Source organism: Scardinius erythrophthalmus, assembly GCF_964197995.2.
Source record: "Scardinius erythrophthalmus genome assembly, chromosome: 20".
NCBI lineage: Eukaryota > Metazoa > Chordata > Actinopteri > Cypriniformes > Leuciscidae > Scardinius > Scardinius erythrophthalmus.
The window spans coordinates 22,535,503-22,558,825 of NC_138240.1; the positions used below are offsets into that span (position 1 = coordinate 22,535,503).

General features: G+C 36.1%; 1 protein-coding gene across 1 annotated transcript; it reads left to right on the forward strand.

Moving 5' to 3' along the window:
- The first annotated feature begins 10,635 nt into the window (after positions 1-10,635).
- Positions 10,636-13,925, forward strand: dusp2 (dual specificity phosphatase 2). Its single transcript, XM_081348828.1, has 4 exons — positions 10,636-11,345; positions 12,212-12,342; positions 12,451-12,670; positions 12,761-13,925. The coding sequence occupies exons 1-4, from the start codon at positions 10,952-10,954 to the stop codon at positions 13,012-13,014; spliced, it is 999 nt and encodes a 332-aa protein (XP_081204954.1). The 5' UTR covers positions 10,636-10,951; the 3' UTR covers positions 13,015-13,925.
- Positions 13,926-23,323: the final 9,398 nt, after the last annotated feature.

The following is a 23,323-nucleotide window of genomic DNA, read 5'->3' on the forward strand; positions in this document are numbered from 1 at the left end:
TGCATTTTCCTATTGTTTTACTGAGACAAGTGACATCATGGGAGGCAGGAAGTGCTGCAAAAGTAAACACAAGTTGGATAGTTCTTTAAAAATATTTTTTTACGCAGCTAGCTTATTTATTCCTCAAGCTTTCTTACATGAAGTGGTTGGTTGGTTTCTCTAAAACAAAATGTGCATAGAGTTGAAATTTACGTTCAAGTAAGTATTGATTTTTACCGGATTACTCATCAACTTCCTGTATAAGACAGACAGCTTGATTAAACGTAGAGGGGGTGACCCTTAAGACATTTGCAATTTGTGATCAATACATAGTTATTTGAATTATTCTTTTTTTCTAGTATTATTCTTTTTTTTTCTACATAAGAAATATGTAAGTACATAAGAAATGTGGTCCACAGAATCACTATTTAAATGAATTATTATTTTTATATTTAAGAGTATAAGGGTGCATATATATATACTGTATATGGGTTAATAATATATACATAAACACCAATTATTAACCTTTAAACGCATAACTTGGGTCTTAAGTGACCCAGGACGTCATTCACTACCCTCCTCCTCATTCATTTTTAAAAGTTAGACGTCAACCTTCTTAGTATTCCTCAATCAATTCATTATAAACAATATAACAAGAAAAAGAATATCTGCTTTTTTTTTATTTTATTTTTGTAAAAATTGTATAGAGTAGCTAACAATTGTTTTTCTGCACAACAATAATTGAATCTTTGATGACTGAATAAGTGCAATTTATTCCACAAGGTGGCAATGTCTGAAACACAATGATGAAGTGACGTTTCACTCACAGTTACCGCAGGCAGAAAACAAAAGAATCATCAGCAAAACTTGAAATGGCTCAGTGATTTACTACAGAGCAAGTACTGAACGCAATCAAATATTAGTGTCACTGTCACTTAATGGTGGATCTGGTGAAGAAGCTGTCAGCGATCAAAATATTGATTTAGAAGACGTTGAAAAAGATTTGAAGTTTTGAGAATATGTTGCCAGATGTTGAATGTACTGGGAAAAGAGCTCTGATGAGGACAGAGATGATGGTATAAAACATCTGCTCAAACTGAACACTTTCAAGCTAAGATAACAAAATATGCTTTATTTTATTTTTCTGTAATTGTTACTGTAATATCAGGAGAGTTTTAAATTATCGCGACAGGTAGATATCTGTGTTAGATATAGATTCGGGTTGCTAAAGACCCCAATATGTAACAAATTATTGGTGAAACATTAATGCAGGGTTAAAGTATTAAATATTTAAATTGATCATTTTTGTTTTATTTTTTAGTAAATTCAAATTCAAATTTAATTAAATGATAAAAAATTCAACAAAGTTAATACAGCATAAGCCAGATCATTATTTATGCAATGCTTCTAGTCTTAAAAACAGTCGTCACTCATCTCCATTTTCCACTGTTTTCCACTTGTAGTTTCTGACAGTAAACAGGCTCAATTCTCTTTTTCTATAGCAACGAAGGACAGTTTTATTTTTTTCTCATTTATTTCTTCCTTAGACAGGAAGTTGTGACACTGCATGGCTCGTTAAACTAACCTCAACCCACAACACCACCCTTGCAACAATAACTGAAGAACAACACCCTCATCCTGACACCCTCACAAAGCCACTGGCACATGAATGACACACACACACACACACACACACACACACACACACACACACACACACACACACACACACACACACACACACACACACACACACACACACACACACACACACACACACACACACAATGATATATGATGAGAAATAAAAAAAGACTGGCATGCAGGAATGAGACATACAGATAGATAGATAAAATCAAAGGGTGCTTCAACTTAGTCTTATTTCAGGTTGGTGCACTCTACTGAAGTTAGGTTATTTCACGTGTGTATTTTTATCTTTTTTCTGTGAAATTTGCCACTGTGGTTTTCGGTGGCATTGCAAAGTTTGTAAGTTTTACATTAAAGGTCAAACGATCTGATAGAAGTTATCTATGTTTCATTTTTAACATCACAAAAACAAGTTGTTTCAACAGGGGCGTGTAGACTTTTTATATAGTTTATTTCCATATTATAGGCCATAACGATTCATTTAGCTTTTGAGTTTATTGAGCCTGATGGAGATTTAGTTGCAGCTCATGAAGGATGTTTTTGAACACCAGAGTGAACGGCTGTTTACTCATTCTGAGCAGAATTGAGTTATTGTGGTCTGGCAAGACAGATTGTCTGTAGTAGCAGCAACAACAACATGAACAAGAATATGACATTTGACTCACTGCAAGAAAATCACTTATATAGTATATTTAGATGCAGGCAAAAAGGCAAGATTGTGTTCATTTCAACACATTTTTTACATAATTAACACACTGAATTTACTGCACTATAGTTACAATCTCATATCAATTGTGACATAAGTCTTCACTAAATTCTTATATGGAATGACGGTTATGTCACAGTCTAATTATTTGACAAGCAAAGACATGCACTGACAGCTAGATTAATATGAGGCAAGCATGAACACAAAACTTCAAATTCTTAAACTTAACAGGAAGAGGAGTGTGGGATGGAAGAGTGGCCACGGCTGTGGGAGAAATTGTAGGGGAAAAAGACGGGGGAGAAACAGAGTGAATGAAGGGGAATTCAAGACTGAGGGAGTGAATGAGAAAGGAGGACAGAGCTAAACTCAGCTGCTCTTTACACACTCAGTGCATGGGAGGATCCTCCTCCTCTTCCTTTGACAACAGTGCTTTTAGTTTTGCTTTGTGATTTTAGGCTGAGATGCTTATTTTCAACAGGCAGTGAAATATTATGATATTGTGAAATGCTGTATATTTTGGCGGATAATATTTTAATCAATTCAATGATACTTTTCATTAAAACGTTGTTTCTTACGTTCTGTTTGGGTTTCAGAGAGTAATTTTATATATATATATATATATTTAATAACCTCTTTCATACATCACATTAGTTTGGCGTCTCAGGAGGCATGGATATCAAACAATAGATAATGCAGTTAATAAAATTACTAAACTATGATAAAAATCTCTGACCCACTTTTGCCATTGGTTTATCATTTGTTTTGGTAAAACTTTATAATAAGGTTTCATTTGTTAACATTATACTACATAAATTAACATGAACTGACATGAACTACTTATTTATTAGTCTTAGTGGATGTTAATTTGAACATTTACCAATACATTATTAAATTCAAAAGTTGTATATTATTTAATGTAACTGAGTTAACATGAACTAACAATGAACAGTTGTATTTTTATTAACTAACGTCAACAAAGCCAGTTAAATGCAACACATGTATTTGTCATTGTTACTTAATGGTAGTAAATGCATTAACTAATGTTAGTTAACTAATGGGACCTCATTGCAAAGTGTTACTGTAGTTTTCACATTGACCCAAAACAGAATAAAATCCTTGTCACATGATAAATCAGGCAGTTAAAGCTTCAATAATGAAAAAAAAAAAAATGAATTGGGTTTCAAAAATAATATAATTACCCCACATTTAAAACCGGGAAGTCAATCTTAACTGAGACATGAGAGTTAAGAATAATACTTCTTGTCAGCATGAGGCATAATGATGTCATTTTAAGTCATATTGGTTTGGTTGACCACAGACATTTTTGGTTATCATATGGGGGTGTTATTGAGCAATAACGTAAGACTGCATTCTTATGATGCATCGCATTTGATAGGCCATATTGATTAAGAAGCATCATTTCCATTCTCAGTGTGATTCACAGTCACACACACCCTCCCTCAGTAGCGCAATATGTTTGTTGTTGTCATTTTAAATAAATAAAATGTGAGCTCAGACTTGTGGGAGATGTGAATTTACACTTTATTCCTGGCTACTAGTTTCCGTACTTTCATTTGAATTTACATTTTATTCCTGGCTGCTTGTTGCCGTACTTTCACAGTACTTTTTTACGGTAGTGGTTCTACAATTGATTACAGGAAATGACAACAGTATTTCCTGATTGCAGTGTGAACAGGAGCAGAAAATGACTGTGATGTAGAATGATTCTCTGCATCTGTGTTACAGTAATGTCATATATATTTTTACACACATTATCTAATGCTGTGATGTTGCATTTACATTCCAAGCATGAATAAATGAATGAATTCCATTATATTTTTGTTAACACTTTATTCGACAGTTGACATGTAGTTGCAAAGTTACTTATTATAGTAGAATGTCTTGTGGACCATAATAAAGTGCAAGTTTCACTCCAGGTTGAGTCATTCTAATAATTTCCCAGACTCAGCTCACCAAAACAGCATTAAAACTTCCCCTTAACGGCTTTTAACACTATCTGTAGCCTAGTGTACTGTATAGCGTTCAATATTGCCACATGTAGTGTAGATTTCAAGTTATGATTAGTCTTAGGCCCAATTCCAATTCTATTTTATACCCCTTCGCCTACCCCTAACCCTTCGCCTACCCCTTACACCTTGCCCCTTGAAACAGAGTGGCAAGGCGTAGGGGTGATAATATTTCCCTATAAAATGGGACACCACTACTACACCGTTACACGTCATTATACGTCATTGCTAGTGCCTACGTCACAGGAGATGCGCCAATGTTTATCACAAACTTCCAAGATGCCATTGTCAGCTGTAGTCTTGCGTGAGTTAAGCCTTGGTTATACTTTCGACCGGCTCCGCAGCGCGAGTCTCCGCAGACTGCGCGTGCACCTCCCGAAACGGACGAGGCGTTTATACTTGACGCGGTCGCCGTTGTACTATTCTTTGAAACGATAGGGGGCGACTCGAGTAATTGTCCTCTAAACCACCAGGAATCAGCAGTGAGAAGAAGAAAGCTATACACACGTGACAATGTTTATTTTAGTACACCACCACCAATACCACACTAAAAAAAGAATCGTGTAAAACCCAGTAAACCCTGAGATTATTACTCGTGACAATAAAACAAAATATATGGATATTAGAATGTGTAAAAAACAACTAAATTAACGATCTCTTTCATATTTTCTAATTTCACTAAACATTTCATTAAGTTTCGTGAACATTTTTATTTAACATGGTCCTTTATGTTCATTAAAAATACTTTTTATGCTACTGCGCATGCTAATTTTTTAAATGTAAGCAACTCATTTATACATGCAAACTGGGTGCCGGTGTGGTGAGAAGTTCGAGCTCGGCCAGATTCGGCTCGAAGTCGTTCATCTTCGGATGCGGCGCCGCGCGCGTTGTTACAAAAAATGTCGCGCACACCGCCAGGCGAAATTGGGTCTTGCGAACCCAACGCCCACGACCACCCACACCGCAATGACGTCATTTTTGCCGCGCGCACCTTCGCGCTCGTGCGGACGTGTCGAGTATAAACCAGGCTATTTACAGCTATTTTTTTGCATTTTTCTTCTTAAGTTTGCAAAAAACAACGGAGATGACGGTATCGTCGACGCCTAACACTGCGTTCACACCAAACGCGAATAGAGCATCTGGCGCGAGTGATTACAATGTTAAGACGCGTTTACGCGCGTCTGGAGGTCTTGCGGCGCGAATGAGGCGTTTTAGCGGTGGACGCGATTTCGCCTCATTCGCACGTCCACTTCGCTTCAAACTTTTGCTTTTTACACGCGTCATATTGTTAACGAACTTTAGCGATTTTTTTGCAACCGTTTCTTTGAAGAACATGACCGTAAATATGAACACAAGACTGAATGTGACATAAAGAAAATGAAATTTGGCAATTTGGCAGTCATGTTGCCTCTGTAGCCGATGCATGCAGGTACATTTCTCATACCCCTTCGTTTGAAGTGTGGTCCCGAAAAATCTTTGTTTCAAGGGCTATCTGGCCCTTCCCCCTACCCCTACCCCTACCCCCTACAACCAAAAGAGAATCGAGAGGGGTGAATTGGGATTGAGCCTAAATAGTCAATAATCAGTATTACTTCACTATTATTCCACAATGCAGCACAATATGACTATTATTTGTTTTTATGTAGCCTACAGCAGTTTCTTGTGTAATAGCACAAAATTACGTAGGCCTATAGTCATTTCACAAAGCATTTTACAATGTGAAATCACTGCTAAATCCTAAAGAGTGGGGAGGTTTAGAACAACTGCTCCAAATACATTGGATTAAAAAATAATGATTTGAGTCTCTAAAGCTGCAGAGAACGAGCGGGTGCAGAGCCAATAAATAAATAAATAAATGAAATAAAATTAAAAGGGGTGAGAAAGACAAATAACCTGTGATAGGGATAGAGAAACCCTGAATACAGTGTTTGTGAATGTGACCTCAGATTACAGATTTCTGTTAAAGATTATCCAGACCCTTGGTCTGTTTAATTCCAAACTTAATCCTGCATTCAGAGTTCTTGTTGTTTTTCCACTTTATACCACATGGCCTATTTCTCTACAGCATCATTTCATTCACAAGTACAAGCAGCTTTTGTGTTGATGTGCATTGAGAACGTGTTGGTAGACACTGAGTCCTGGACAACCACAATAAGTATAGGATGCGTGGGAGGCCGTGCTGTTAAGAGTCGTTCAAGCTTCAAGAGAACACCCTGCTCCTTAATGTCTGCCACGGTGTTGTTTGTTCTTATAGGGGTAAAAAAAAGAGGCGTACATTTGGAATTGATCTGTTTATCTGTTTGTCCAGTCACATTGGCTATTTTTTACTAAGGACCTAAATTGCCGCTATGCTTACTGAATACAATCCTAATAAACCTGGTTTTAGTTTTGCTTTGTGATTTTAGGTTGAGTTAAATGCGGAGAAAATGATTACAATGTTGTGAAATACTGTATATTTTGTGAGGCAAAACATTCAATCAATTTAAAAACTTTTTAAAAAATGCAATCAATACAATCAGGGCTTGACATTAACTTTTTTGCTCACTAGCCAATGTGGCTAGTGGGTTTCCAAAGTTACTAGCCACACAGCATTTTTACTAGCCACATTTTTGTTGTTGTGAAATTACCTGATAAAAGTTGACTATGGCGTGCTAAAATTTACTTGAACTAGATTTACAACCCTTTTAAATGTAAAACCACTGTACACACCCAAATCAAGACAACATAAATATATAACAATACAGGTCATTATCATTAGCTCTGATAAGGTTGTGTGTAAAGCTCCTTTTTTAAAATAAAACCATGTATTATGTATTAGGCTATATGTCGCCACATTGCTCCACCGGCAGACGACATAACTGCAGCAGGGCAGCTAGCTGTCTCTTCGATTCTTTGTTGTCGGTCACTAGCGATCAATACTCATTAGGACTGTCAAAATTGCTCAAAAATGACCTTCGAATATTCCCTCTAAAAAAAAAAAACACAAAGCTTATATTCGATCTATTCGAACATCTGGTTGCACATTTTGTCAATGACGCGCATTACGTCAATAACAGGACAAATTAATACAAAGAGACATAACTACTTATAGGTAGGCTAGTTTATTTAAGTTTAAACATATTTGACAACGTATTACCTACACGAAAACAAGTAAATCAACAAATGGCCAAGACCGCAGACATCACTCACTCTCGCTCGCTCACTCGCAGGCACTCTTTCGCGAATAGAGCGTCTGGCGCAGTGCCGGCCCGAGCCTTTTGGGGGCCCTAAGCAGAATTTGATTTGGGGGCCCCCTCCCAACACGCGGAGTCACCTGTGCTGTGCTTGACGATTATTGACACAATGTCACTCTATAATGTTACATTATAAATTAATACAATGAGGTTATGTATTAATACAAAATAAATACTTAATAAAAAATAGATATACTTAAATAAAAATGTTTTAACTTTTTCTTTACTCTTTTACTAACTCTTTGAAACTTCTGAAAACAAACTGTCACAAAACATATAAAAAATTATAATTTGCAAAATATCCTCCAACGTTTTGCAACACTTTGCAGTTTGAATGATGTCTTGTATGAACATGACGGAGTATGTTTTTATGTTTCCACTGTTCGATCGCGTCCGCGCCTCACACACACACACACACACACACACACACACACACAGACACACAACATAGCATTGCAATGATATCGCAGCCTGTTCGTTATAGCCGTAATAAAATATAATAAAAAAAATAGTCAACCTAACATATAAAAATTACACTGCTCTGTTTAAATAGTCAGTAGTAGCCTAATTCGTACCATTCAACGCTGCGCAGCCTAAGCACCGCTCCACTGTGATGTTTCCAAGCACATTTTTTGCGCATGTGAAGAGAATGATTTTTTCCCTCGATTGGATTTCAAGCACATTTTTGCGCATGTGAAGAGAATTATTTTTTTCTTCGATATTGGAACGTGGGTGAAGTACAAAGAAGCCTATAATAAAGAATAGTTTGCCATCCAAATCCATCGCGAATGTTGAAACATTTTGATTCTAATGAGAGAGATACGTGAGCCCAACGCCGCTTTCACTTTCGCTTTAAATTAATTCGTTTTGGCTTGTTTATAGTTATTTTTTATCCTTGTTCTGTTCTGAATATCATTAAACTTAAAGGATAAATCATTGATCAAATCAAATTTTTGTGACATGGCTTAACATTACCGTGACTGCACCAGTTGTAGGCAGTACTGATCATGAAATCAGAATTTTCTTGTCTTGAATTATTAATCCATTCATTCATTTATGTCTTTTGTTTAAGTTAATTAATATGTAAAAAAAAAAAAAAAAAACTCGCTTGGGGGGCCCCCTGGTGGCGAGGGGGCCCCAAGCAGCCGCTTAGTTCGCTTATGCCTCGGGCCGGCCCTGGTCTGGCGCGAGTGTAAAGACGTGTTTACGCGCGTCTGGAGGTCTTGCGGCGCGAATGAGGCGTCACGCGCTCTGTGCATAACAGTTTAAATGAACAACAACAATAAGCAAATGTTGAGTGCTGATCAAGAGTTTTGTGCAAGCAATTTAAGGTCGCGACTCTTATATAACAGGCTTCATTCAGTGATTGAAACAAATATTATTAACATTAGGCTAATTGAAGTTTTACAGTATATATAACCGACATTGAACGCTCCGAGCGAGCTGTGCTGTGGTAAACATGGAACTTTTCCTTGACATGAAACGGTAAATAATCAAACCAGTGGAAGCCTGCAGTGCATGAAACTGCTGTATCTAACCTACCTTATTCATACAATATCTATTCAGTCAGTACAGTAGCCTACACTTTAGTAATGTTTCTGTTTAACGTTAAATAAAATGACCCCGCCCTCAGGCAGCGCGCCCACTCGCAAAGCAGACAGCCGCGCCTCTGCTACCGCGGGCGTTTATCCACATTCGAATATTAATTTTCACCTTCGAAATTCTGTTGTTGTTTTTTTTTACTATTCGAATATATATTCGAATTTAGAATATTCGTTGACAGCCCTATGGGAGTTGTAGTGTCGTAGTGTCACACTTATTTCAGATGCCTTTTGAAAAGACTACAATTATTCAACCCGCCAAAGTGGCTAGTTGGAGTGACTGTGTTACCCGCCACGAGCAAAATCCACCCGCATTTGGCGGGTGTTAATGTCAAGCCCTGAATACAATGATACTTTCTAATGAAACGCCAAACTATTTTTCATGCTTTTAACCCCCATGTTCTGTGTGGAATTTCAGTCATTTTCATAGCTCAAAAAATTATACTTGACATATTGTATCAGGTTGATATATTGCGGTGATACATTTTCTAATGCTATGAGATTTGATTATAATCAACAATTCTATTTGATAACCTGTTTTAAATATCACATTACTTGTTTGGAGTCTCAGAGACTCTATAGATAGATACACATAAAATAAAATTGCTAAAATTATGATAAAATTATCTGACTAATGTACAAACTGTAGAGATACACTCCTGTTTATTTTAACTTCTTTGTCATACATAATGAAAATATATCTGATACCAGTTTACCTCTGACTAAACTTTACTGCAATGTACTTTGGAATATATTATGTTATTTCAAATAAAACAATAAAATAATAATAGATTATGTTAATATGACCTTTTATTTATTGGCCTAATTCTCTTTTTATATTGCTTATACATTACATTCTTAAATACATTCTTAAACATTCTTAGTTTTTTTTTCTCAATGTTTCTTTATTCTACTTATGTAAAGCACTTTGTGTGTAAAGTGTGTGTGTGTGTGTGCGTTCTTGGCATCTTTTGTGTCTATTCTTCTCTCCTGACAGCTTGCTGAAAACTCTACACCTGTGTGGAAAGTTGTAGCGCAGTGTATTTTACCCACACAAAATTACGCGGTACGGTCAACCATGAAAAATAACATCATCGCCTTCAGCGTGGTTTGATGTTACTTCCTGATTTAACGACCTAACTCTTGTGACCTTGCTCAAAGCCCTCAAGCCAACCGCACAGGTGTCATAACTAATAATAGGCCGTGTGCCAGTGTGTGTGTGTGTGTGTGTGTTGCGCTCTGTTGTACGGCTCTATGGTAGCTTCACGAAATAAAAAACACGGGTAACCCCAACGACCACGTGCCGGTGGGAAAAGACGAGAGTGCGTGAACACCCATATTTGGAATGTCGGTCCAAGTCAACAGGCCATATATGGTGTTTCCGTACGTGACGTCTGTTCCTTATGTGGAAAACGAAGGCGTGGCTGTGGCGGAGGAGACGCGATACAAATACTGTTTCCAACCCCTCCTGTTCTGTAGAATCACATCTGCTGACAAATAAAGGACTTTAAAACTAAGCTTTGACGAAATTCAGAAGAAGATTATATGAAATTTAGAGTTAAAGACAAAGTAATAGGCTAATACTGTGAAAACACACCAGGCCTCCACGGACATTATTGTTTTGTGTCATCTATTTTTGTTATTGTTTATAGCACTTCATTTCCAGTGGACAAAATACGTTCCCATATATTGAACGCGCTTGATGCTGTGAAGAATATCCGTTTTCCACTCACGGCTGTTTGTTTGTCTAGAGAGGTCATGGGTATCGGCGACCCTCTCGAGATCTCAGGTAGTGAGTTAGTTCATATTTTGCGGACTCCCTCTGAGCTCTTCGCGTCTGGGGGATGCATCGTGCTGGACTGTCGGCCTTTCCTCGGCTTCTCCCGAGCGCACATCATCGAGTCCCGCAACGTCAACTGGAATTCCATGCTGAGACGGAGGTCCAAGAGCTCCGTGGTGTCTCTGGAATGGCTGGTGGCCGATAAGTCTCTCCTTGCCCAGCTGCGGAACGGGGACTTCTCTCCGGTAGTGGTCCTGGATGAAAACAGTCGGTCGGTCAGGGATTTGAAGAGCGAGAGTTTGGCCAGTCTCCTCATCAGTGCCCTTCAGTTAGAGGTCCAGTCTGCCTCGACGCACATATGCTTCTTACAAGGTAGAGTTCTCAAAACTAGAAATGTTGTCATTGTTTTTGAGGAATAGAACTTAAATTCAGTTAAATTGCTATACGTGCTATTTCTTTTATAGCCTACACTAAAAAATTGGAACAATAATTCATCATGACTAGCCTACATGTTGTCATTCTTTTTGGGAATATTTTAATTTTGTTCTAAGTTGCTATGTCTTATGTTTCTAAAGGCCTATATTTATTTAAATTGTAAATAAATTTACATTGTTTGGATGGCGACATAATAAGTTCAAATATGGTAACATTTGAATTAACTGGAATAATATGATTTAAAATAACTCAGCCTGATATTAAGTTGTATCAATGAAAGTAATTATATTTAATAAACATAAATAGCTCGTGTGTACATATATTTGGAAACAGCAAAATGTTGCACTGTAAAAATGTTTTGTCAGGGAACATACAAATGAATAACATCTGAATGAACAGTTTTATTCAAGTAAAAAAAAAAAAATATATAATATTAAAATATAGAAATTTACCTTATTTTAAAGTGTTTTACAGTTTAATCAAAGGTTATTTCTAACCCAAAATGGAATTTGTTTATGTGTTTTGCTGAAATTTGGAAGCCAATAAATAATTGTGGAGATGTTTGCTTGCTCTACAATGTAAAAAATTATAAGATCACTAAGTTATGACAGCTTTTTATTTTTACATTGCTTTAACTCATCAAAATAAGTTAAGCAAACTTTTTTTTCAATCAGTTTAATGTAATTTAAGTTGAAATGACTTAAACATCCAAGTTGATTGTACTTAAAAAAAATTTTTTACAGTGTATTTTGCCAAACCCAGAAAATGAAAATTAACTAAATGTTTTCTCTGACCATTTCTAGGTGGATTTGACGGGTTCTCTGCACTTTATCCAGAGCTCTGCTTTAACACTCCTGTCATGTTCTCAAACAATCCTGCTCTCAGTGAACCAGAGTCCATTGTGTCCGGAAGAAAGACTCCTCTCTATGATCAGGTTGGTGATTAGAAATCTCAAAATCATATTAAATTATACAATGACTTGTTAATATCACACGACATCTTTTGAATATACTCATTGATTTTTATCCTTTTGGATTACCAGGGTGGTCCAGTTGAAATCCTCCCCTTCCTCTTTCTGGGAAGTGCGCATCACTCGTCCAGACGGGAAACTCTGGAACGCTGCGGGATCACGGCAGTGCTCAACGTATCCTCTTCCTGTCCGAACCTGTTTGAGGAGGAACTTCAGTACAAAACTCTGAAGGTGGAGGACAGTCTGGCCGCAGACATACGCGTGCTCTTTCCAGAGGCCATCCACTTTATTGGTAAGTCCTAACGGTAAAAAGAGTTTTCAGAATCCTTCATAAAAATAACGAGGAGCTAAAAACTAACGCTCACCTTCATTGCATCTGCAGATTCGATAAAAGAGAGTGGCGGGCGAGTGCTGGTCCACTGTCACGCAGGAATCTCCCGGTCGGCCACCATCTGCCTGGCGTACCTCATCCACGCTCGACGTGTCCGTCTGGACGAGGCCTTTGACTTTGTAAAACGCCGCAGACAAGTCATCTCACCCAATCTAGCTTTCATGGGACAACTTCTGCAGTTCGAGACGGACGTTTTGTGCCCTTATTCTGTGCTAGACAGAGAAAACAGTGGCACTGCGTTTTAGTATCAGTCAAGAAATCTTGAACTGGCCCCACTAACTTTCAGACTAGTCGCAGCTTTGACCTCAAAGACTGGGACAAATCTACAAAGGTGCTTAAAGGAAGTTTTTGCTCGATGCTATGGGTGTACAAACTGACACGTGAGACCAAATGTGGCATCTCACCCTTTAAAACTAACACCATGGCATAACTCAACTTGTTGTAGACGGCATCAACCGACTACCTGTTCTTGATCGTTAATGGCAATACAAACTATAAATAGTTGTCGTTTCCGAACGGCCGCTGCACTCAATAGCCCTCATGGAAAATGTAATAGTCACGTGTCATTGTGACATTGTGTACTCGACTACTACTGTGATCTTATAACATCAACTTGTATCTGAGATATTGATGAAACAGACAAACGACTTCCGTCCTGCCAAACGTCTAAGATAGTCTCCTAAAGCGTTTTCACTTAGCCTTCAACAATAGTATATGTTCAGGATGTATGTCTGCAGATCATCATAGATGTTGCATCAGTCAATGTTCCATTGAGTGATGCTGTGACCATATATGGCTGTGACTTGTGGTTAGTCTTCTGTGTGGTAAATGTCAAGTTTTTCCATGAAGTTAGTCTAATTGTCAGTCTCAAAACAAGTTTTAAAGGGCAAAGACCTGACAAACTGTGATCCTAGGTCATTTTAAGATTAAGTTAAAATTGTGTTGCGATAGATAAAGGCACTAAAGCCATTTTGCTAATGTGTTTTATTTTTTTATAAAGTGTTATTTCCTTCGTTTTTGTGAATATTTATTTATCTATTTTCATTCACGCGATGCACTTTAAATTCGATTTGTTTTGATAAGATCTTTTGTAAGCTATGTGGTTTACTCATTTCAATATGTAAATAAAATTATGGATTCATTTGTTTAATGCAGTACTGAATGTAGTTTTCTTTTTATCTTTTGAATCAAATCAATCATTTATATTTTTGGAATTCCAGATTCTCAAACTTCTTTTGAAGCCATCCTCCTTATGCCCAAATAACCAGAATACATTTGAAAAATGTGCTATTTTAATATATTTTTTAAATGTAATTTATTCCTCTGATAGCAAGCTGAATTTTCAGCATCATCACTCTAGTCTTCAGTGTCACATGATCCTTCAGAAATCATTCTGATTTGCTGCTCAAGAAACATTTCTTATTCTTTTTAATACATTTTGAAACCAGTTACTTTGTAGAAACCATAATACATTTTATAGGATCATTTGATGAATAGAAATCAACTACGAATGAACAATACCTCTACAGCATTTATTAATCTTTGTTAATATTAATTTCAACATTTACTAATACATTATTAAAATCAAAGGTTGTATTTGTTAACATTAGTTAATGCACTAACATGAACAAACAATGAACAGATGGATTTTTATTAACTAATATTTACAAAGATTAATAAATACTGTAACAAATGTATTGCTCACGTTGGTTCATACATTAACTAATGTTAACTAATGGACCTTATTGTAAAGTGTTACCCTTATTTTTATAAATTTTGAAACCAGTTACTTAATATTTTTGTAGACCCGTAATAATATTTTTTAAGGATCCTTTGATGAATAGACAGTTCAAAAGAACAGCAGTTATTGAAATATAAATCTTCTATCTTTATAAATTTGAATGTGTCCTTTCTAAAACAAGTTTCAGTTTCTTAGAAACTTAGAAATTAAAATAATTTCTTATTTTATTTTACATGGTCGCACACTAGTCATTGGCATACATTCAAGATCCGTCCTTGCTCACTGCTGTGGTAATCTTATAAAATTATTAATATGGGAAAATACCACTTTTTGGATTGTTGCAACAGGATACAAGCAGTGGAAATCTTGTACCACAGTGCCATCTGCTGATCATTCGAAGTAAATTTTCTGAATTGCTAAAACACAAAACCCCATTCTCTGAACCAAATTCTCAATATCCTAAAACAATTTGTCGAATAAATCACTCTTTCTGTAAAACATTAAACAAGTTCAGGCAGTTAGACACCATTTGCAAATCTCATGCATTCTTTCTGCAAAACATTCTCATTCACTAAAACACATTTCGCACTGTGATGCACTTGTGTTGCAAAGGGGCAGCACAACTAAAACACAGCTGTCAACGTTTACACACAAAGACTCTTATTTCCAATGATGTGATCAAACCAATGCAATATAAGCCAGCTCAGAGTGCACAGGTGGCACAGGTGCAGTGAATGTTGATACGAACAATAGATGAAAACAATCTGAGAAGGAGAGGAGGAAGAGCAAGGTGAGGACAGTGTTATCAAGGCTGGATCCGGCACACCAGACCTGGCAAGAGAAGCCAAACTTATTTGCTTACTTTGCAGTTTTAGATCGAAATTTTAATTGGATCCAGCCTTAACTGTTAAACTTTGATCCAGTGCCATTGAGGGGCTCATATTTCTGAATCACATATTACCCAGTAAATATTTAGGCCGTTAGAGCCATTACACAGCGACTGAAATCATATTCTCACTTTTCATTTGACCTGACAGCAGCATCTAAACAAATAATTTAAATAGTGCTTACCACAGGCTATGGGAATATTGGCAGTCTTGTCAGCCCCAATGCGCTTTGTCAGCTAAGTGAATTGGAAAATCTGCATGTTGTCCGGGGTTAATTCTTTTTGTGAACGCGCAACCCATCAGCTTGCTCATAACAACAGGAGCATGATATAAAGTCACAGTTTGCTTTTGTTGTTGGGAATCACAACTAATGTTGCTCTGCATGATACTGTTTTCATTGTCACCAGAAACTGCAGCATTAACAGTAGAAGCGTGACATTCATAACCTCCCTCTTTCTCTCTTATAAACGAACTTCCAAAACATTTCTGACATAAAATGGTCTTTAATATACATCCAAGTCATAGGCTAATAAATAAAAAGGATCTTATTAAAAAAAAAATTGTACATGATTTAGTTATACTCAAATTAAAATGTCCATAAGGCTGTCTGTATATTTGAACTGATACAATAGGATCAGCCAAGCAGACATGGTTATCAGCGGATGAAGATAATCTCAAAATAGCCAAAAAGTATGAAAAGAGTACTTATTACAGAAATAATATACAATATATATATATATATATATATATATATATATATATATATATATATATATATATATATATATATATATATATATATATATATATATTATACAGTGCCCTCCACAATTAATGGCACCCATGGTAAATATGATCAAAACTGGCTGTAAAAAATAAATCTGCATCGTTTATCCTTTTGATCTTTCATTCAAAATATTTGCAAAATTCTAACCTTTCACTGAAGTAAAATAATTGAAAGTGGGGGGGAAATCACATTATGAAATAAATGTTTTTCTCCAAAACACATTGGCCACAATTATTGGCACCCTTTTATTAAATACTTTTTGCAATCTCCTTTTGCCAAGATAACAGCTCTGAGTCGTCTCCTATAATGCCTGATGAGTTTGGAGAACACCTGACAAGAGATCAGAGACCATTCCTCCATACAGAATCTCTCCAGATCCTTCAGATTCCCAGATCCATGTTTGTGCTTCTTCTCTTCAGTTAAGCCCACTCATCAGGTCAGGGGACTGGGACGGTCATGGCAGAAGCTTCATTTCGTGCTCCGCAACAAATTTTTGTGTTGATTTTGATGTTTGTTTTGGATCGTTGTCCTGATGGAAGATCCAACCACGGCCCATTATAAGATTTCTAGCAGAAGGCATCAGGTTTTGATTTTTTATCTGTTGATATTTGATAGAATCCACGATGCCATGTATCTGAACAAGAAGTCCAGGACCTCCAGCAGAAAAATATGCCCACAACATTAAAGATCCAACGGTATATTAAATTGTACACATGGGGTACTTTTTATCCTTGCGTTCACCAAACCCATCTAGTGTGTTTGCTGCCAAAAAGCTATTTTTTTAGTCTCATCTGACCACAGAACCCTGTGCCGTTTGAAGTTCCAGTCATGTCTGACAATTAAATTTGCTGGAGTTTGTTTCTGGAGGAGCGAGGAGGATTTTTCTTGAAACCCTCCCAAACAACATGTGGGGATGTGGTTTTTTTTTTTTTTTTGGCTTTCTGACCCCAAAACTCAACTAATCTCTGCAATTCTCCATCTGTGATCCTTGAAGAGTCTTTGGCCACTTTCATCCTCACCATCCATTAAGAGAGTATAGACACACGTCCTCTTCCTGGCAGATTCGTAACATCTTTAGTTGATTGGAACTTCTTAATTATTGCCCTGATGGTCAAAATGGGGATTTTCAATTCTTTAGCTATTGTCTTACAGCCACTTTCTATTTTGTGATGGTCAACAATCTTTTGCTACGCATCAGAACTATATTCTGTGGTTTTACTCATTGTGATGGATGATTAAGGGGATTTGGCCTTTGTGTTTCCTCATATTTAAACTCCTGTGAAACAAGAAGTCATAGCTGGACAGTTTCATGTTCCTAGTCACCCTGGTGTACTAAAAAAGGTAAATATTAATGGGAATATACTTCAGAGATATTTTACTCCTAAAAAATTCTAGGGGTGCCAATAATTGTGGCCAACGTGTTTTGGAGAAAAACATTTATTTCATAATGTGATTTCCCCCCACTTTCAATTATTTTACTTAAATGAAAGGTTAGTTCAAAAAATAAAAAGTAAGTTTAATGTAATTTAAGTTGAAATGACTTTAACTTTCAAGTTGATTGTACTTAAAAATTTAAGGCAGCATTTTTTTTTTTTTTTTTTTTTACAATGGTAGGACTTCTGGTGGTAGTATGGTAGTAATGGTAGTACATCTTTATGTGTAATTTCATAATTGTATAATTGAAATAGCCCATGTACTGTCGAATGTGACAATATGGTGAACTCAAATTTAATGTAATTTCTATTGAAACTTGTGTCATGTATTTAAATATATTTGTAATTACACATTTGTAATGATGAAGTTGCAATTTAGTACTTTAAAATATCTTTACTGTAAATGTAATAATGAATAAAACTACAGATTAAAATCAAGTAGGCCTACTTTGCATGTGTTTTAGTATATAAGTCATCACATCCGCATCAAAATAAGTGTACACTGTAAAAATAAAAGGTGCCTGGAGGAACCTTTTGGGGTTCTTCACTTTGCCACACCGGCGGAACCGTCTGTAGATCCTCTAGGCACCCTTTAAAAAGGGCCGGTTCTCTGAGGAACCACACAGGTTTCCTGAGGAACTCTTATATTAGGCACTGTGTGGAACCACTGTGGGTGCCTCCAGGAACCAAATTTCATTTTTTTTTTAAATATTTAATTTCATGTTATTACTATGGTTACCTTTGACTTCTATTATAATAAACAAATTGAACCAAATACAAAATAAGAATTGTTTATTACATATTTGATATTCATTTTTATACATACACTTCCATGCACATGGGGAAAAAAGCTAACTACAGATTAATATCAATGACTACACAAAAAAATAGTATAATACATAAGCAACATGAATAATCAACCATGTATATACAATAGATAAACAAGAAAAGACATCTCAACAAAATGCATGGAAACACATATGTTCCACTAAATAAATCAATGTAAAAAAATTACATTTGAACTAATTAAAAATGTCCATCATACTTAACTTTAAAACATTTGTGTTTCAGTCCGATGGTGAGTCTGACATCACTGTTTCCAAGTCCAAAAGCTCTATCAGATGCCAAAAACAAACAACAGTGCTAATATACACTCATTGTGCTGTAACCTTTATCTCTATACTGAAATCTCTGATGGTTAGTTATTCAGCTATTTTGAATCATAAAATGTTTAAGTCTGGGATGCCGTTAGACTGGAGACTGTAATGTACACTATGGCTTTTGAAAAGCTTAAATGTGTGACTTGAATCAACAGTGTTCATAAATGGTTGTTGAGTATTCTCATGAAACAAGATAGAGGAAGTAGAGGCTTCGACCCGAAACAGAGTTAAGGTGCAGTAAAATGATCTGTTGTTCTGTGAATGTTCACTGGTGAATTCAGTCATTTCAATATGAATTCACACGATCAGCAATTTCGTTTGTGGTCAAAAATGTCACTATGGGACCAAGTTGGTGTGAGGTACTTAACGAGTTAGAAAAGTGAAAAGGTACAGCATCGTTTTCCGTTTGTTTTTCCTCTTTTCTGGTGGATGGTCCAGGCACTTCAGTGATTTTCAGGTCTACAGGAGGATTTTTATTCTTGATCAAACTTGTATTTCAGCTTACCGAGATCCCTGCAAAGTACAAAATTTACTGTTAGTAATGTTATTAAAGTGATAGTTGTGAAATTTAAATAATTTCCTCAGCCTTGTGACGTTCCAAACCTGTTTGACTTTCTGTCTGTGGAACCCAAAAGCAGATCTCAGGCATAATGCAACCCCTCGCTGACACTGCATGAAACACAAGCAGAAAACAATTGTGTAAATCATTCATGAAACCATTCTTATGCACACTTGTCTAGTTCAATTCAATGCAACAATTTATGTAAAAATGGTTAAGCTCCAAAAATGTCCCAGAAAAGATCCTAAAAATAATCAATGAGTTCACAACTCATGTGTTATGGGTTGTGTTGCAAGTCTTCTGAAGCCTAATTGAGAGTGAGGAGTCACGTGCCGACTTGGGTTGATTTGGGCGGGGTCTGAGCCTGTCGGCCATGATGGAAGGAGACGCTATCGGTTGCCAGGGGCAACGCCTTCAGAACTACACAGAAGCGCGACTAAACATTCCAGAGCTCTTTCATTTTTGCGCATTTATTAGGCTATTATTATTAGGCTATTTATTATTTCAGCGGGACACAGACTGATCTACGAATACGAAAAAGAAAAGGAAGAAAGTAAAGCAATGCAAAAAGATAAGGCGAAAGAAAAGGGACCTTACAGGAACAAGCTCACACCAAGCGCAAAACAGCGGTATTTAGAGAAGATAACATGAGATATAATTTGTCTTGTGTTGACCTAACGGGCGATCTTTGGTCTTGAATCTTGTTCCCTGGCCAAACTGAGGGCTAAGTGAAATTTCATAACTTTATATTTAGGCTATTTAACTTTACCGTTGTTGTAATGTTAGACTAGAGCGCTGACTTTGTATGTTTGACTGAATCGTTTGCTTTATTTCTTATTGTATAGCTTCTTGTACTTTTTACTTATAGGCTACTTTTATAATGACTATTATTGATAAAACTGAAATTCAACAAAAAGAGACAGGGTTTAGTTTTGTATTTTTATTTTATTTTATTACAGTCATGATCAGAGTACAAATGCACATAATATATTGCCTGAACCATATTAATAAGTTTAATATTTTTAAAATTTAAACGAAAAGAACAATTTAAATATAACAATTTTTTAAAAAAAGTTTTGTTATAAATATGCTAACGTTACGTGTAGTGAATATAATAAATATGCGTTGCCTGAACCACATTTGTGTAATGTTTAAGATTTCTTTAAATGAAAACGAAAAGAGGCAGTGTAGTGTTTTATAACATATTTCGTTTTATTGTTGCCTAAAATGTACATACAGAGATAACCGGAGTAGCAGAGCGAGCTGAGTGACGCGCGTCCTCGGGAGTCATTCTCCTGAGCTGGACTTGGCATTTAAGTCCAAACTTTGCGTACTTGCTATTGAGAAATGCCTAATGTCGGCGCTTGGCTTCTTGTGACAAACACTGGAGCAGTTTTTACTTCCAGGCATGGTAAAACAGTGCGGAATTGCGAAAACCTCCTCTACTACCGAGTTAACAACACACGTAAACAATGATGTTTTGCCGCTGGAATCCTGCCAACATGGCGGATCGGGGGAGGGGCTCTATACCGTGACGACAACTCCTCACTCTCAATAGCTTTTTCCTATTTATTAATTTTTTTGTTTGTTGAAAAAGACTAAACTTGAAGTTATAATTCAGAGTTAAAATGTCTATAGCATTTTTTGTGAATCAAACCTGTGATATTATTTTTCTGAGTAACATGAATGAGATTTGAGATCATGAGAAAAGATTTTCAGAGAGTAACTGATTAAAAAACACAAGTACACAGTCAAACAATACAATTTCACACAGAGAAAGTTCATAGTAATAAAGTACTTGCATGTGGTGCAGGTAACTTACTGTAATTCAATGTTGCCACTGAAATGTTCAGATTATTTTAGAAATGTAATGGTTGTTCTGGGGAAACAAAAGAACAAAGCTGATTATTCACAACATAATATTTATTGACCAGTAAATGGCTTTAAAATGGTATTTGAGAGATTGAGGGCACCTGTAGTAAAGTTAGGCTAAACAAAAACAGAGCAAACTATAACCTGTTTTTGTTATTCATAACAAACGCCAAGAATCAGAGAATTTTCTAAATTAGTTAGGCTATATCAGCAATTTGAAGACACAGTTGTACAAAATATGTTGAATTGAATGACTAAATCAATGTAAGACAATAAGTCAATCATTTCCATTTGTTCATTAGATCAACGTAGTTAGCATCGCGGCTAAAACCTTCATACCAGATACTGTGCAATAAACGAGTGGTAAACACTGTAAAAACGTAGTAATGTATAATAAATTTAGTTTAGATATATGTGTGTGTTTGAATAGTGAGTAGACTCTGTATTTATATTTATTTGGCGAGTTTACAAACCTTGTAACGGAGAGCCGAACAAACGGCGGAAGCTTTGATGAGAGGAGCCGTTACTTTCTGATGACGATCAGCTGAGCTTTGTTGCGCGCGAGCAGCGCGAGGATCACTGAAGCGACGACAGCAGAGGAATAGCAGCAGTTTCGTGACAGAATAATACTTTTCTCCTCCTGCTTCTTATTCTTCATATAATATTATTATTATTTAGTGTTGTTGTTTAAGGTTTAAATGACTTAATAAAATAGGCCTATACTAAATATATGTAAGCTACCCAAGTGAAAAAGACTATAGTTACTGTTAAATGTATTAAAAATGCATTAAAGTATATTTGTATTGTAGGTCTACTAAAAACACACTCAAGTACATTTTTAATACATTTAATAGTACATCTTTTTCACCTGGGTATGTATACTGAATCAAACTTGCCTATAATAATAATAATAATAATAAAAAAAATGCATTAAAGTAGGCTATATTTGTATTGTAGGTCTACTAAAAACACACTCAAGTACATTTTTAATACATTTAATAGTACGTCTTTTTCACCTGGGTATGTATTCTGAATCAAACTTAAGTAGCCTATAATAATAATAGGATAATAATAATAATAATAGAATAATAATCTAATTCGGGCCTCACTGAACCATTGGGTTCCTCCAGATGCTGGCTTTAACATAAGAGATCTTCCAGGAACCACTTGAATGTTAAAAGATCTTCCAATAACCCTTTTATCGCATTCAGGTTCCTCTATTTTCCCCCAAAGCACTTCGAGGTCTCATGGTAATGAAAAGGTGACTCCAGAACCTCTGAAGTAAATACAAAGTGCTTAAAGGATCCCATAAGTTCCAGCAAGAACCTCAAAGATTGTCAATGGTCCTCCAGTAACCCTACTATAGGAAAAAGAGCTTTGAGGCACCAAAATTACATTTTGAAGTTCCTTGAGTATCCGACAGGATACTTGAGGCTCCTTTAGTTTTTACAGTGTACTTCTGTGTAAAACATTATGATTCAAAATGTAATTTAAGGTACAACTTTTAATGTGTTTTAAAAGTGTACCACTAAGTAGGCTACACTTAAGTGGTACAGTTTTTTATTTTTATTTTTTTTATTTGAAGTATACACTACAAGTAAACGTTCGTTCAATACAATTAAGTGCACTTCTTTTCCACAAGGGTCAAATTAAACGGCCTCTCTGATATATCAGTCAATCAAGAAGAAAATGACTTCTCCCCAGAAGGGAGCTTCTTGAAAGCTATTAGGGAAAAATAAATTACAGTAAATGAAATGCAGCTTCCAAAGAGAACTTCATCTTAAGGAGTGTCAAGGTTTTAGATGGCTTGCAGACATTAATGGAAAAATAACCTGACATGCAGTGGAAATTTTAACACCGGTTAAGATTTAGATAGCCAAGCAATTTAGTCCATAAGAACAGGCTTTAGTAGAGCTTCATCCTGTAACAACATTGAAATAACTTCAAGGACTTTTGTATGAATAAAATATCGATCAAAATACATTTTTTTTTTGCTGGATCAATGAAGAAATAATTACTTATTAAATAATCAGACACCTGCAAAATGATGTTGAAATATTCTTCTGAAGACATGCCTGTTTGTGTTTTGTTGTCCATAAGGGGGCAGCGCTTACC